The 15882-nt window shown below is 42.6% G+C and overlaps 1 protein-coding gene across 1 annotated transcript in view; it reads left to right on the top strand.

Annotated features, from left to right (window-relative positions):
* Positions 1 to 15882, top strand: part of unc5db (unc-5 netrin receptor Db) — a 137738-nt gene that overhangs the window by 58569 nt on the left and 63287 nt on the right. The window contains exons 10-11 of the mRNA XM_056279580.1: positions 1247 to 1615; positions 4094 to 4178. Coding sequence (XP_056135555.1) covers positions 1247 to 1615; positions 4094 to 4178 — 454 coding nt within the window. The remainder of the gene's footprint in view (positions 1 to 1246; positions 1616 to 4093; positions 4179 to 15882) is intronic.

Here is a 15882-nt window from a genome sequence, read left to right on the forward strand (position 1 = left end):
GGCGTGTGTGTGTGTGAGTGAGTGAGCGAGAGACAGACAGAGTTCATGTCTTTAATGAAGGGTTACTTGTTTTGCTGCTATTCAACAATATGGAACACCATGTGGAACAGTTAGTCTGTATATTTAGCCTAGACCCAGACGCTATCAGGCTGATATGCAACAGGATATGCTTTGCAATCAGTGTATATATGTTGGGCAAATAGCCCATAAACAAAATAATGCAACACTGTTAACATTGCTGTAGCCTAGACTAAATTTGGAGGTTTGCGGGTCGGGTCAGGTTCAGGTGGTTAATCACACATATTTCAGTGGGTCCAGCAGTGCGGATTGACTCCCATAATGGGTCGGTGCAGGTATTAAACAACCCTGGCCCACGCATCACTGTTAAAAGTACCCTTTTCTTATCGGATTAACTGGATGAATCATCAGAATAATTAGTAGATTACTTGATTATCAAAATATTAGTTAGTGACAGCCCTAAATCTGAGATTAATTATCGTTGCCAGGTGAAGCAAACAAGAACGGTCAAGTTTTGAAGTCGAGACAGACGCATTCCTAACGCTTGTAACAGCCACTGCGCCCCACCCCACTCCCCCCACCCACAGTAATTAACGATTTCCCTAAAAATAAAACAACATTAGCCTCCTGCCTTGTTCTCCTCAGCAGGCAACAGCTGGGCAGCAAGGACTCGGTGACTTCACCGTTTTCTTGGCACGGCACGTCCAGGGGCACCACAATGCCAGAGTGTGCCACTTCCATTGTAGTGTGTCTCTGGCTCCATTTGGCACCATATCCAATAGCCACCAATTTAGTTGCCCCCCCCCTTTCTTTATGGTCTGGTGGGTCTACACTGGGCCACTGAAGTTCTCCGCTCATTTACAGAGCAGTCACCTAGACCCCTTCAACCCCTCTCTCCCCATCTACTCGTCCTTTAGGAAGGCGACTTTGTGTGCAAAGGAGCTGACTCCAGCAGATGGGTTATGGAGATCAAGCTGTGTGTGTTCTTGGTAATTAAATCCACCGATCTGACCGTGGCTCCGAGCCCTGGTGCTTCTGTCCAGGTTGCGCTCCCTTACCTCATGCACATACCGGTCACTTGCCGGGGACATGTTTTATATTTTTTAATTGGTGCTGGAGTTTTTAATTCTGCTGGTTAGCAGTGTGGGACTCAGTGGCAGGGATCCAAGCGAGGGGCATTGTAGATGACAGGATCACTGTGTGGCTGTGTATCTCTCTATCTCTGTAGGCAACCCACTGCTTCTCAACTCCTCGATGCAGCCAGACTTAACAGTGGGACGGACATACAGCACTCCCCTCTGCTTCCAGGACAGCGTAGACAAAGAGCTCTTTGACCCCCTGCCAGACATCAAGGTCAAAGTTCAGAGCTCCTTTATGGTTTCACTAGGTGTGGCCGAGCGGGCAGAGTTCCACGCCAAAGCCCCACCGGAGACCTTCCCCCGGGGCCTGAGCCGAGACTGCTGCAGCAGCACTGTGGAAAGGCACAAGAAGGGCACGCTTGCCCCCAACGGGCCCTTCACCCTCACCACAAAACAACAGCTGAGTACCACTGGCATATTCGGCCACCCTGGAGGACGCCTGGTGGTACCAAACACAGGTGAGCTTGAGCAATGAAAGGAAATGTGTGCAAAAATATGAAATAGGAGACTCTATTTTGCCAGAACGTGTGCTTCAAATTAACTAAGAACTCACGTCCATACAACATCGCCACTTTAACATCATTAAACCACCAATCTTCATAACCCTCGTAACTTGTGTAAGCAGTTGCTAGGATCCGCCAGTGCTGTTGCCAAGGCAGGTACCTGTTTGTTATTCCTCTACATCCTCACTCACTCTCTCAGGCAAACAGGGGTCACACAGTGATCATGGCCACCAACACAAATGGGGCAACTGGATGAGTTTGTGTAGACTGCTACAGCTGTCATGAGGTCAACAATCCGTGAGAAGTGTTCCACTCATATCCCGCTCTGTGTGTGTGTGTGTGTGTGTGTGTGTGTGTGTGTGGTAGGCACCCCTTGCCTCACATGGAGAGGTTCGCAGAAATCAGCCTCCTCCGGTCTTCTTTCTGGCTGAGTGTTTGAGTGGAAGAATCATTGCTGTCAAGTGCAGCACTCACACATCCTGTCTGCAGTGGCTGCTATTCATTAGCTTTGAATGGCCGGCCATACATAGTACTTCAGTGCAGATTACTAAAGCCCTTTTTTTGTGACATTTGGCTAAAAAAAAAAAGCCTTGTAGAAATTCTCTAAAGGAGAAATTTGCCTTTTTACAGTTGAAAACAACTTTTAGTTTATATCTAATTTTATCGGGCTGGCACTGAATATCAGAATATTTGCATACTTGTTTAGCAGGTTGGTATTCAGATATGATTTTAGTGTCTTTTGTTTATGTCTGCACAGCCACATCAGGAGTTAAAGCATTAGTTAAAGCAGTTTGACTTTTCCTGTAGTGTAGCCTGTTATCCTTTATAGACTAATGAGTTGGAGAAGTGGAGGGCATTTAATTTATGCTGCATCTAGTTGGCTAACTAACCAGCTAGCATATCTAGCTAGGACATGAATGGCATTGAATAACCTAACATTATCGTCAAAATTTATGAACAAAGTTAAAGCCATCAACTCAGGTGCAGTTGTGCCTCAGTGCCAAATATCTGAGTCGCTTCGTTTTCTTATTTGGTTGCTCAAAAACAGCAATGACGTTGTCAACCTTTCCTGTGAGCTATCTGCTGATCTGAAGCGTTCTCTGTTATCTGCACAGAGATGCGAGGCCTTGTTACCATGACGAGGACAAACTTTTCCTGTGTTTAATTGTTTGATAAAAGTTTCAAAGATATATTTTGTTGTTGTCACTTCGTTTTTCAATCAACATCATCAATCAAATATTAAAGGGAACAATTAGCTGCCATGGGTTCATTCATTATTTTTCACCTGTTTTAGGCCTTGGTTTATTTTCATTGGCTGATTAATTTCGAACAGAAAATGTGCCGAATATGCAAAGCTTGAAAAATTGTATTTGGGGCAGCATGGCTCAGGAGGTAGAGTGGGTTGTCTAGTCATCGGAAGGTCGCTGGTTTGATCATCGGCTTCTGCGGAGAGCGTGTCAAAGTGTCCTTGAGCAAGACACTGAACCCCTAACTGCTCCTGATGAGCAGGTTGGTGTCTTGCATGGCACCCTCCTCCATCAGTGTATGAATGTGTGTGTGAATGGGTGAATGTGAGGCATACACTGTAAAGTGCTCTGAGTGGTTGGTAGACCAGAAAAGCGCTGTATAAATGCAGTCCATTTACCATTTATTCAGGACAGCCTTCGATTTTTCAAATGGCCACAGTGCTTGGTAATACATACTTGGTGTCTTTCGTTACATGGAGATGTAAGTTTTTGTTGCCAATCCCTGTGTTGAATTCTAGATGATAGCAACAGAACAATCAGCACTAACGTGCCAGATAGAACAGCAGATGTTTATTTAATGAAAGCTAACTGTTTGAAATGTGCCTTTTGGCCAGGGCAAGAGGTTTTACAAAATATTCACTTTCAAAAGGCCTGCCAAAAGTCTTGTTTATCTGCAGTCTCTGGCTCCGCTCCTGCAGACACATTTTTGCAAAGCATAGTTTTATGTGCTCCTCAGTGGGATTGTCTCTCCACTCACACAGTAGCAGATGAATAGTGTCAGACAACAGAGATGGGGTAGTATTGTTTTGTTGAAACACTGCAGAATTCTCCACTTGCTGCTTTGAAAGACAGTGCATAAGCAAACATTTACTGAACATCCACATTTGGGAGATTAAATTTTGCCTAAACCAAATTTGCTAAACATTGATCTTGGTAGCAAAATGAATGGACTATGGTGATTTTGTCCAGTCCTCTGTGTGTTTTCAAATGTAAAACAAATCCATACTGTTGTTAAATGTATGAATATCATAGATCTATCATTGATTCAGTTTTTATATATCTCCTGTAGAGATGTCACACTGCTGTTCAAGGATCTAATCAGGGAACCGTTTTACAGGAACTCAAGACCTTGTTATGTCATATGCCGTGAAGCCGACATGTTTACAGATCTGTGTGTGTTTTCCAGGGGTCAGCCTGCTGGTGCCCCATGGTGCGGCGGCTGAAGATATGTCTTGGGAGATGTACATGGTGATCAATCAGGGAGAGCCAAGGTAAGACCAGATTTTACTCAAGCATCATTTGAGCCACCTGTCTGTCAGCTACTCTTCCTCAGTCTTATCATCTGTTTAATCTGTCTGTCTATCCCGCATGCTTATTGCCTTGGTTTATGTAGCGTCTCTTAATACTTAAATGAGCACCACAGTATTTAGTCTTGTTACACATTAAATCCAGCTCTCACTCCTTGACTCTTGACTTGCAGTCGCAAATTAAACTTGCAAGTGTACAAGTCGCAAGTTTTAATTTGCTGTGTTATTTATGTCTTAATCACAGCAGAAATAGATTCTTAGAAATTATGTCAAGAAATATGGATTTTTCCAGTTTATGGTATGTGATGCAAAATAATTTCAGCTTAATGAGCCTGCTCTTGTTTTATCATATGTACCTCATAATCTTCCATATGCTCATGACATCGTATCAGAGTGTAAAGCTGCACTTAAACCACTGCTGTTTTTAAATACCGCTGTACAGTTAGATGCACATGGAGAGGCAAAACAGGTGAAGCAGAACAAAACATGTAGTTTAATCGTGGCATGTACCTTCCCCTTGCTCATCGATTCCCATGCGAAGGCTTTGTTTTTAGATTGTCAGGGAACTGAATCAGAATCTGTTTTTTTTTTATTCTTGCCACTCTGTTGATGTGAGCTCCATCTGCTTTTACACTTGCACATTCATTGTGTTCACTCACCATAGACTGCAGAGTAGTAAAGAATTTGCAACACTGACAGGCATAAAGAACGCCTGCCAGCAACACTTGCCTGTTAGCTGCACTCGTGGCACATATACAGTTCTTATAGAAACGTCAAGGGTGTGCATTGAAAATGGATCTGTTTCACATCAGGTGGGTAGTAACAGAGTGAAATGGTGAAGGTGACGACTGAATGGGCTATCTAAAAAAAAAGAGAAAGAAAAAAACATGCACTTGTAACCCACCCTAAAATTGGCAACACTTTATGTCAACCCCCTCTATGCGGCATGCACCTAACTGGTGAACTTTCTTTTCTTCACAAACTAGACGGAGAGGAAACTTGCTAATGTGCTCAACAAAACTAAACAAATTGAAAGAAGAATTCGGGAGATACTATAAAGAAAGCATTTGTTTTAAATCAAGACTGTCGTTTCGTGATTTAATATCAAAGATTGTGTTTTAGACGATAACTAATGTGCATTATCAATTGGTATGGGATTTGTCTATTTTCTGTGGTGGGTAGTACATGGTAAAGTAGCTTACGCATGGGCATGGGAAGGGGGGTGCTGCAGTACCCCCTATTGACAAGGGGTGGAACACACGTGTAAATAGTTGGCTATTTTACCATAACTAATGGACTGTCTGAACATTTGTTTTAAAATGTTGAATAGCATATGATAAAGTGCCTGACTTAAAATAGATGAACAAAAGATATTTAAAATGTGCGAATTTAATTAATTCCTGCAATCGGCATGAACTTAACCCTCTCTCCACAGTGGCTGCAACTTTGCCAGTTCCCAAATTTGGGGAGAGATTTGGTGGAAGCAAAAGCTAATCAATGGCGCAGAAAAGAATATTGGATTTGTTCACTTCTAAAAGCCCAGAAACAACCAAAATAGCGACAGAACAAGAGGAAGCGTTGTCCAGTTGCTGTATGACTGTATGTTATGACACTACCGTGGCACCTCCAGCTGCCAAAGAGATGCCACGGCAGCCACCGCAGTTTGTGGCATTTGAAGGCTGTAGCCTGTAAGGGTAAGCAATAAGCAATAGGAACACCACTGTTATATTATGCTGATGTAATGGCTGAAATCATGTTTATAGAATGCCTCTGTGTTCGACAGCATATAGTATATTTTCAATATCAAAGACTTCCCCCAGTAACTGGCAGTTATTAGCCTATAGTCTATTGTTTTGTCCTTCAGTGACATATCTCATGTCTTATTAATGTGGCAGGAGTAGCCTATCCTTTTTAAGCTTTAAAAGGCCCTATGTTGTACAATTATGTTAGTTCCTTATCTTTTCCTCTCACTGTTGCTGAGAAGTGATGTTGTATAAATGTATGTGTGTGTGTGTGTGTGTGTGTGTGTGTGTGTGTGTGTGTGTGTGTGTGTGTGTGCTGTCATACACGTACATTTATACTGTGCAGCACCCCTCAGTGAAAATATGTTCCCGTGCCCATGAGCTTATGGCTTGTTCTGAAAGGTAAAACTTGTTGAAAGTGATTTTTTTTTTGCTTCGCATGCTAGACAGGGAGTAGCAACTTGCTATTGCGCTGAACAAGAAACTAAAGAAGAATTAGGAAGATACTTTCAAGTTTTTGTTCCGTTCAGGTGGCGTGGCAGTATATTCCGTTGTCTACCAACACAGGCATCGCCGGTTCAAATCCCCGTGTTACCTCCAGCTTGGCCGGGCGTCCCTACAGACACAATTGGCCTTGTCTGCGGGTGGGAAGCTAGATGTGGGTTTGTGTCCTGGTTGCTGCACTAGCACCTCCTCTGGTCAGTCAGGGCGCCTGTTCAGGGGGAGGGGGAACTGGGGGGGGGGGGATAGCGTGATGCTCCCATGCACTATGTCCCCCTGGCGAAACTCCTCACTGTCAGGTGAAAAGAAACGGCTGGCGACTCCACATGTCTCGCAGGAGGCATGTGGTAGTCTGCAGCCCTCCCTTGATTGGCAGAGGGGGTGGAGCAGCAACCGGGACAGCTCGGAAGAGTGGGGTATTTGGCAGGATACAATTTGGGAGAAAAAGGGGGGGGAATCCAAAAAAAAAAAAAAAAGAACGTTTTTGTTTTAAATCAGACGACGGAGGTGCAGTGATCAATCTAGGCGAATTCACCCCGGCTGTCTCACTTCAATGTGGGACTCTTTGGATGTGAACGACCCTCAGCCCCTCATCTTTAATATTGTTGGTGCAAGTAAGTAAAGGGTTACACATTGCCGCTCAGAGTCCATATCTGTGACCCCCCCCCCCCATGTGTCCATTCCCCCACCGCACCTCCTGCCCACCTCCCTCTGTTTACCGCTGGTTTCTGTGACAGATGAGCTCAGCCAGCATCACAGCATACCACCTGCTCTCTAGGAGTCCTCGAGGTGTTCTTGTGATACGGGTGTTCATTTCCACCATCTCCTAGCGGGCGGCAGCACTGACTTAGATCTCTCAGCCACTGTGGAGAGAGGGTTAAGTTCATGCCGAGCCGACCCCAGGCTCTGCAATAAAGTCCTTAATTTACCCAACTGACATGGAGGAGGCAAAGTCAAACCTCCAATCTCTATGTCACCTCTGCTACTCTGGGGAGACTCACCATGTAGTTATAGACTGCAGATGTTGTCAACAAAATGCTGCTCTGGGAGAGAGTCACGGCCCAGTGTGCTTGTTTAAGCAGTGATGAATGGAGCATGGCGCACTGATGGACAATCCACTATGTGGTAAAATACACAGACGTCTCCAGAGGCCTTTCATCTTGGCAGTACGCACATTATATATTCTGATCACAGCTACGTAATGACCCTGCGATGGATTTAGACCCTCTCCAGAGGGCTTCTGGCCACTCTTCCCTGCGGAGAACTGTGAGGGTTTCCAGCCCTCTGTAGTGTCACTGTTTATTCACATCGCTCCATGTGAACAAAGTCGGGGAGGGAAGGGACCCTGAAAATGCACACATTCATGGTAAAAATGACGGGGTCGTCTGTAGTCTTCACAGAGCAATGTAATGCCTGAGACGTTGCTGAAATATTTAGTTGTAACCGCTCCTTGAAAATAAATTAGTAATTCAGCATGTTTGTTTGCTCCCTTTCTATTTTTCCCTTAATTTGAATTATAATACAGGTGTTTTATCAGTGTTCTGGAAAACAGCATGGAGATTGGCTTTCATTAGAACCAGTGTATGTGCAATGGAAATCCAAGGCTCATATACAAATCCTTTGTGGGAAACAAATCCTCCTTTGGGGGCTGTATTTTGGAGAGCATAGTGCATGTGCAAACCAAGATTTTCCTTGGCAAATCTTTAAAAGTAGGCCTAGAGTTTTATATGTATAATACCGGCTCCCTTCATCTGCCTTCATAGATTGTTAGCTGCCAGCACAAGGTGTCTGGTTCCTCCCAACAGTTTATCTGCAATATCCACTTTGTAAATACTTGAAATACTTCAAAATATATACGAAGGCCCAAGCCTAACAGTGTTTAGTGTGAACCACAGCAGTGCTTTTCAAGTGCTTATTTTTTCATTACTCTGTGTGAGTGAAAATATGTTTACTGTAGACACTCGTTTCTCCCTGTGGTCTCTTGTGCTTGTCATCTTGCAAGCTGCCAATCACTGTCTGTTGTGGCAGGCCAGAGGACCAGCAGAGAATCACATCCTTTCTTTCTTTGGATCCAAACAACACCTATCCTACACACTTAGTAACAATGTAAAAGAATCCCATTAAGGCTTATTTCTGAGATGTGTTCTTGAGGTTTTTCAAAGGCACATCTAAATCTTTTGGAGGCTCAATTTTGCTTAGGTCAGACATATTTTCCCGTGACTCCAAGGTTTTCTCTTTGGTTTGTATTGCACGATAAATCTTTCAACCTACAGAGGTAGAAACGGCTCACTCCGTGTAGGAATAAGCTCTAAAGGATGAAACTTGAGTTTCAATATGTTTATTTTACAAAAAGAGGTGCAGATGAATGTTTCAGGCGTATTTCGCTGTTTGTTGCCATCCAGACACCCCAACCCACCCATCCCTCCCCAAGCCCAGGTTTATTTCTAACAAGTCAACACTCTTGTACCGTGAGCCAGCTCTTGCTGCTCTCACAGTGAATCTAAATATCAGTTTTAGAGTTTGAGGGCCGGTATAATGATGTCTTTCTTGGCAGTAGAAGTGCAACTATGCGTGGGTGTGACATGACACTCTGCCTGGATGTCTCACCCTCATAGCCAATAGCAGCCCACAGAGATGGGCCTCGTCAGTGTGTTTTCGCGGATGGGAAGCTATAGGAGCCTCTGCTTAAGGCCCCGGGCTCTCATGGTCCATAAAACTCACAGCGGAGAGCCCCGCTCCTCCAGCTGGGCACGCTGTCAAAGGTCCTCACAGTACACAGCTCTGTGTCTCTGTTGAAGGTATTACCTTAGACCTCTGAAAAATCCCTTCAGAATGTGATGTGTCTTCATTTAAGATATTTGATTGCTTCTTGGGAACAAGTATCTATCTATCTATCTATCTATCTATCTATCTATCTATCTATCTATCTATCTATCTATCTATCTATCTATCTATCTATCTATCTATCTATCTATCTATCTATCTATCTATCTATCTATCCTTCTTCTCGGGGACAAGTATCTATCTATATATCTGTCTGTCTGTCTGTCTGTGAGGACTGGTCATTAATTCAGTATTATTGTTCATCGTCTTTCAATGGTATTGTATTGGGATGAGATTCAGTTATCATTTCATGATGCACAATTTTGCTGTCTAAATTAATGATGAAACGACTCTATTAAATCTAACCAAAAATTCTCACAAAATAAAGTCTTTATATTTTTGATAGAGCATTAATTGAAGACTAGCTTTGGTTCATATCATACTTTACATTACTTTATATTATATATCAGTTCAATGTGATGAACCTCAGTCGGATTCTATATTGGGATATATATATATGCAGGAAAAACAACTTTATTGCATTTCAGTACAAGCTTGTTTCGTGCATCATGCACTCATCAGCTGCCAATGTGATTAAACAACAAAGAAAAACACACAGTCAATAAATATTGCATTGCCCTGCGTTGCACCCCTAATTTCAGTGGGCAGCAACCAATGAGAGGATAGAAAACATTTGAAATATTACAAACCATGGGGTAGGTAGTTACAATACACAGCAAACAATCGGTGGGATAGAAAACATTACAACCAATGGGGTAGGGGTTGGTGCTTGTTTTGAAAAGTAAGGATATAAAGGACCAGGGCACTGTTGAAATAGCATACATTTAAAATATAACAAGGTAACGTCAAATGGGGTAATTTACATATATCATATAGTGGAGTGGTGTTAGGGCACAGTTGGAAGGGCAGACAGTTAAAATATAGAAATATAACATCTAATAAATGTCACATGTGTATCATGTAATTGGAGGGGTAGTAAAGACATTGTTTTACTTGTAATTACAAAGCAGATATTTTTTTCTGTCTACAGCTGGTGACCAATTCATTTCTACTGTTCAAGGTAGACATATCAGGCTTGAAAATAATAAAATACTTCTCTGCCAAGCATAGGTTACATCTTTTGCTGTTAACTGCTCTTCGTGAGCAATGAAATAGAGTAACTAATACTCTACTTTTAATCAGTTTAATCACATTGGCAGCTGATGAGTGTGTGATGCACGAAACAAGCTTGTACTGAAATGCATTAAAGTTTTTTTTTGTCCTACATCTATCTTAATATTCTGCTCCTCATTTTTTGAGCACTTTTATCTACTCTGTTGATGGTTTCTGGGGGGGAAAAAAGAGAAAAAAAACCGCTATATATGTGTATATGTGTGTGTGTATATATATATTTATATATTTAATAGCTGAAAGTTGTTAAATGGCAGAACAAGCTTGTTTCATGTTCAATGCACTCATCAGCTGACATATATACACACACACACACATATATATATATATATATATATATACACACACACACACACACACACACACACACACACACACACACACACACACACACACACACACACATATATATATTGTGGCAGGATAAGGAAAAACACAAGAGACGAAGGCGAGTTTGAACTTTATTCCTCAGCTCCAAAACCAAACTGAAACAGGAACAACCTTGCACCAGAAAGCCCGGGAATGTAAACCACAGCCCCAGCTCACAGCCCTGCTGGGTGAGAGGCATAGCCCCTAGTGTCCGCCACAATATATATATATAAACTTTTTTAAAAGAAACACTCAACGGTAGGGAAAGTACTCAACAAATAAGGAGCAAAATAATCCAGTGAGTCAAGTAAATTCTTTATGAGACAGTACAAGCCTGTTTCATGACATATATGTATATACACTGCTCAAAAAAATAAAGGGAACACATAAGCATGCAATGTAGCTCCAAGTCAATCACACTTTTGAGATATCAACCTGTCCAGTTAGGAAGCAACACTGATTTGTGAATCAATTTCACCTGTTGGTAAATTGTCTAATTTCCACCAGGTGGAAATTAGACAATTTGCAAGACAACCCCTATAAAAGGAATGGATTTGCAGGTGGTGGCCACAGACCATTTGCCTTTCCTCATCTTTTCTGGCCAATCTTTGGTTAGTTTTTCATTTTGCTAGTGCCCTCACCACTAGAGGTGGCATGAGGCGGTATCTGCAACCTACAGAAGTTGCTCAGGTAGTGCAGCTCATCCAGGATGGCACATCAATGCGTGCTGTGGCAAGAAGATTTGATGTGTCTCCCAGCACAGTGTCCAGAGAATGGAGGAGGTACCAGGAGACAGACCAGTACACCAGGAGACGTGGAGGGGGCCGCAGGAGGACAACAACCCCGCAGCAGGACCGCTATCTGGTTCTTTGTGCAAGGAGGAACAGGAGGAGCACTGCCGGAGCCCTACAAAACGACCTTCAACAGGCCACTAATGTGCAGGTTTCTGCTCAAACAGTGAGAAACAGAATGCATGAGGATGGTATGAGGGCCCGACGTCCACAATTGGGGCCTGTGCTCACAGCCCAACACCGTGCAGCCAGATTGACCTTTGCTAGAGAACATCTTGGTTGGCAGATTCGCCATTGGCGCCCTGTGCTCTTCACAGATGAGAGCAGGTTCACACTGAACACATGTGACAGACGTGAGAGAGTCTGGAGACGGTGTGGAGAACGTTCTGCTGCCTGCAACATCCTCCAGCATGACCGGTTTGGCGGTGGGTCAGTGATGGTCTGGGGAGGCATATCCTTGGAGGGCCGCACAGACCTCTACGTGCTAGCCAGAGGTACCATGACTGCCATTAGGTACCGGGATGAGATCCTCAGACCCATTGTCAGACCATATGCTGGTGCAGTGGGCCCTGGGTTCCTGCTCATGCATGAAAATGCTCGTCCTCATGTGGCCAGAGTGTGTCAGCAGTTGCTGTATGTCGAGGGCATTGATGCTATGGACTGGCCTTCACGTTCCCCAGACCTGAATCCAATCGAGCACCTCTGGGACATCATGTCTCGTACCATCCGCCAACGCGATGTCGCACCACAGACTGTCCAGGAGTTGACCGATGCCCTGATCCAGGTCTGGGAGGAGATCCCTCAGGAGACCATCCGTCGTCTCATCAGGAGCATGCCCAGACGTTGTAGGGAGTGCATACAGGCACGTGGAGGCCACACACACTACTGAGCCTCATTTTGAATCGTCTTGAAGAATTTCCACAGAAGTTGGATCAGCCTATGTTCTCCTTTTCCACTTTGATTTTGAGTATGATTCTGAATCCAGACCTTAATGGGCTAATGATTTTGATTTCCATTGATCATTCTTAGGTTATTTTGCTCTAAACACATTCCTCTGTCTAATAAATAAAGATTTTCAGCTGAAATATTTCATTCATCGAGGTCTATATTGTGTTTTTAGGTGTTCCCTTTATTTTTTTGAGCAGTGTGTATATATATATGTGTGTGTGTGTGTGTGTGTGTGTGTGTGTGTGTGTGTGTGTGTGTGTGTGTGTTGTGTGAAATTCCCCATAATTATTGTGATAATAATATTTTCCATATCACTCAGCACTTTATGTTTCTACCTTATCCAGCTAGCTTATCTAGATATTTTCTGTGTGCATTAAGTCATAGTAGTGTTACAGCCAGCAACAGATTTAGGTATGGCTGACATGGACAGCCGCCCAGGGTGGCATCTTGCCGGGGACGGCATAGGGCACCCGCACAAATTGGAATGGTGACATTTGCATGATCGTTTTCGTGACCACTGCCAGCGTATCCATATAGGCAAACTAGGCAATTGACAAAGGCAGCCAAATGTGGGCCAACTATTCATGAGTAAAATCACAGAGTAACCAACAGCAGTAACTGCAGGCTTGCTAGGCTACATGTTTTATAAGCACAATGAATTGCGGAGGAATATGTAAATCACACCGCACCTGCAGTCACCTCCCTCCACCACCTCCCACCCCCAGCTCTCATGAACCAATGGTAGCCTGGCCTACTGACACCAATTTTGATGGTCTTTGAGAAAGAAAGAAAAATGCCCGCCGTGTACACTTCTGAAAGGTAAGCTTTATTTAGTCTCAAGTTGCTTCAGTTGCTTGCGCACATTTCATGTGTGTGTGTTTGATGAACATGAGAACGTGCTGTATTTATAGGAGAGATTTACACTGGTATTATTGAGTTTGAGGAGTGGAAATTGGATTATTTGGAAAATACCTATATGTCCTGTCATGACTGCTGTAGCGAATTTGGAACCAGGTTATTAAGGTTAATATGCAGACCTGTTTGGTGCGTTATTGCGTTACACAAGACTCTTTGCATTATGTGTATGGCATATTGGTGTTTGTGTGTTGTTGCTGGTTATATGTTGCAATATAGGGGTGAGATAGTTGATTTTTATTTTATTTTTTTGTTTTTGAGTAGCAGAAGTGCATGCGCTGGTCCTGTTTGCGCCCATGACCCTGCTTGAGGTGCTGATATTTATACATGAAAGGGCGCTCTCAGAAATTTATCCAAATTTGTGAACTGCTCTCAGAATTTGTCTTACTCTTCCAGTGACCGTAGCTGAAGCAGAGAAGAGCTCTTCAAAACTGAAGCTCATTAAATCCTACCTGAGATCCACCATGTCACAGGAACGCCTGAGTTTCCTTGCTGTCATCAGTGTTAATTTTTCTTATGATTTCTCAAGATTTCTTATGATGATGTAATCGATGACTTTGCATCAAGGAAGGCAGGAAAGTTCAGGGTTTAGATGGCAGTTGTGTAATATAATTTGTGTTTCTTGTTTGAAGTGCAATCGTGTTATAATCAGATTCTCCTCTTTATAAGTGTGCTATTCCATTTGTGCATTTGTGTGATTTGTGCAATTTAGTTTTATTTGTGTTTTTTGGTAGCAATAGGGTAATGTAATAATTTGATTCTCTTTTTTATATGTATGTATATGCTAAAGTTAGTTTCTATTTGTCTTTGTTAGTTCTCTTTGATATTTATGAGCCTGGGGGGGCTGGGGGGGGGGTTCGCCCAGGGTGCCAAACAAGCTAGAACTGCCACTGTTTACATCTAATTTGTCAAATATAGATTTAGTTCTTATATGAATGAATAATACATTGTTAACTACCCATACCTCTTCAGAATAACTCAACAGTCTCAGAAGAGTAATATCACTGCACTGACTATACCATTTTACATAACTATTAGGGCTGTTGATAATTTTAAAAATTAATTAATCATACAATTTGTTGTGATTAATTGCTTTTTTTCTGAAGACTGAAGCCTGTAATAATGGTTATTTAAATGTAAATTGACAGAATTAATGTTGAATCAACAAAAAGGAAATATGTTTACATTCAAATACAATTGTTTAATAGTATCCTTTTAACTTTTAACACAGATTCTCTCCTGTGAACTACAGATATTAAATAAAACCACCAAGGCCATCAAAATTGACTGTCAGAAAGGCATATTTCTTATATGCATTAAAACCCAGGCCCATATGTTAAATTGCCAGTTGAATTTCAAAACCATCAAGGCCAATAAAATTAGATGTCAGCTTAGAAGGAAATAATTTCTTGTTTTCACAAATACAAATAATAATTAACAGCAAAACATGTGTTCCATGTCCAAGTGCCAGTTGAATTTAAAATATCATGAATTCATTACATGTTCATTACATGTTCATCACAGAACCCCAATGGCACAGCATAGTAGCATATCTAGTATTCCCCATGAGGGGATGAGGGCTGAGAACAAATAAAGCCTGCTGCTGTGAGAAGTGTGAATGAAAGTTACGCACAGTCCAGCGAGGAGTAGAGTAGGGGAAAAAGACCGCTATCCCTATGCCAACAAGCAGGAAGGAACAGAGTAAGTCTTACAAAAATGGGAGACATACCACAAATAAAAACGAATGAGAGAACAGGCAGAAGACCACCAGAAGCCGCAGTGCAAATGTCTTCCACTGTCATTTCTTCATACAGAGCCATGAAGGATGAAGTTCCTCTGGTGGAGTGTGCTCTCGCACAGCCACCAGAAGTGAACGAAACGCAACTGTGTTAATTGCGTTAAATTTTTTAATGCATTAAATGTTTCAAATTAATTGCAAAAATGAACGTGTTAATTTTGACAGCACTAATTATCCTATTTTTGCGTTGGCCTTGCCTGACGTGAGTTCCTGTCAGATTAATCAAAGCAGCCTTGCTTAAACTCCTTAATCATTTGCAAAGACACAGAGCTAAATTTGTATCATCATCCCATCTCATTACACAGTACAAAAACATAGTGACGTATTTTATCGAAGAGTCTACTACTACTACTTTCGGCTGCTCCCGTTAGGGGTCGCCACAGCGGATCATCCGTTTCCATTTCTTCCTGTCTTCTGCGTCTTCCTCTGTCACACCAGCCACCTGCATGTCTTCCCTCACCACATCCATAAACCTCCTCTTTGGCCTTCCTCTTTTCCTCTTTCCTGGCAGCTCCATATTCAGCATCCTTCTCCCAATATACTCAGCATCTCTCCTCCACACATGTCCAAGCCATCTCAATCTTGCCTCT

Source organism: Lampris incognitus, chromosome 1 (genome assembly GCF_029633865.1).
Source record: "Lampris incognitus isolate fLamInc1 chromosome 1, fLamInc1.hap2, whole genome shotgun sequence".
NCBI classification, from domain to species: Eukaryota; Metazoa; Chordata; class Actinopteri; order Lampriformes; family Lampridae; genus Lampris; species Lampris incognitus.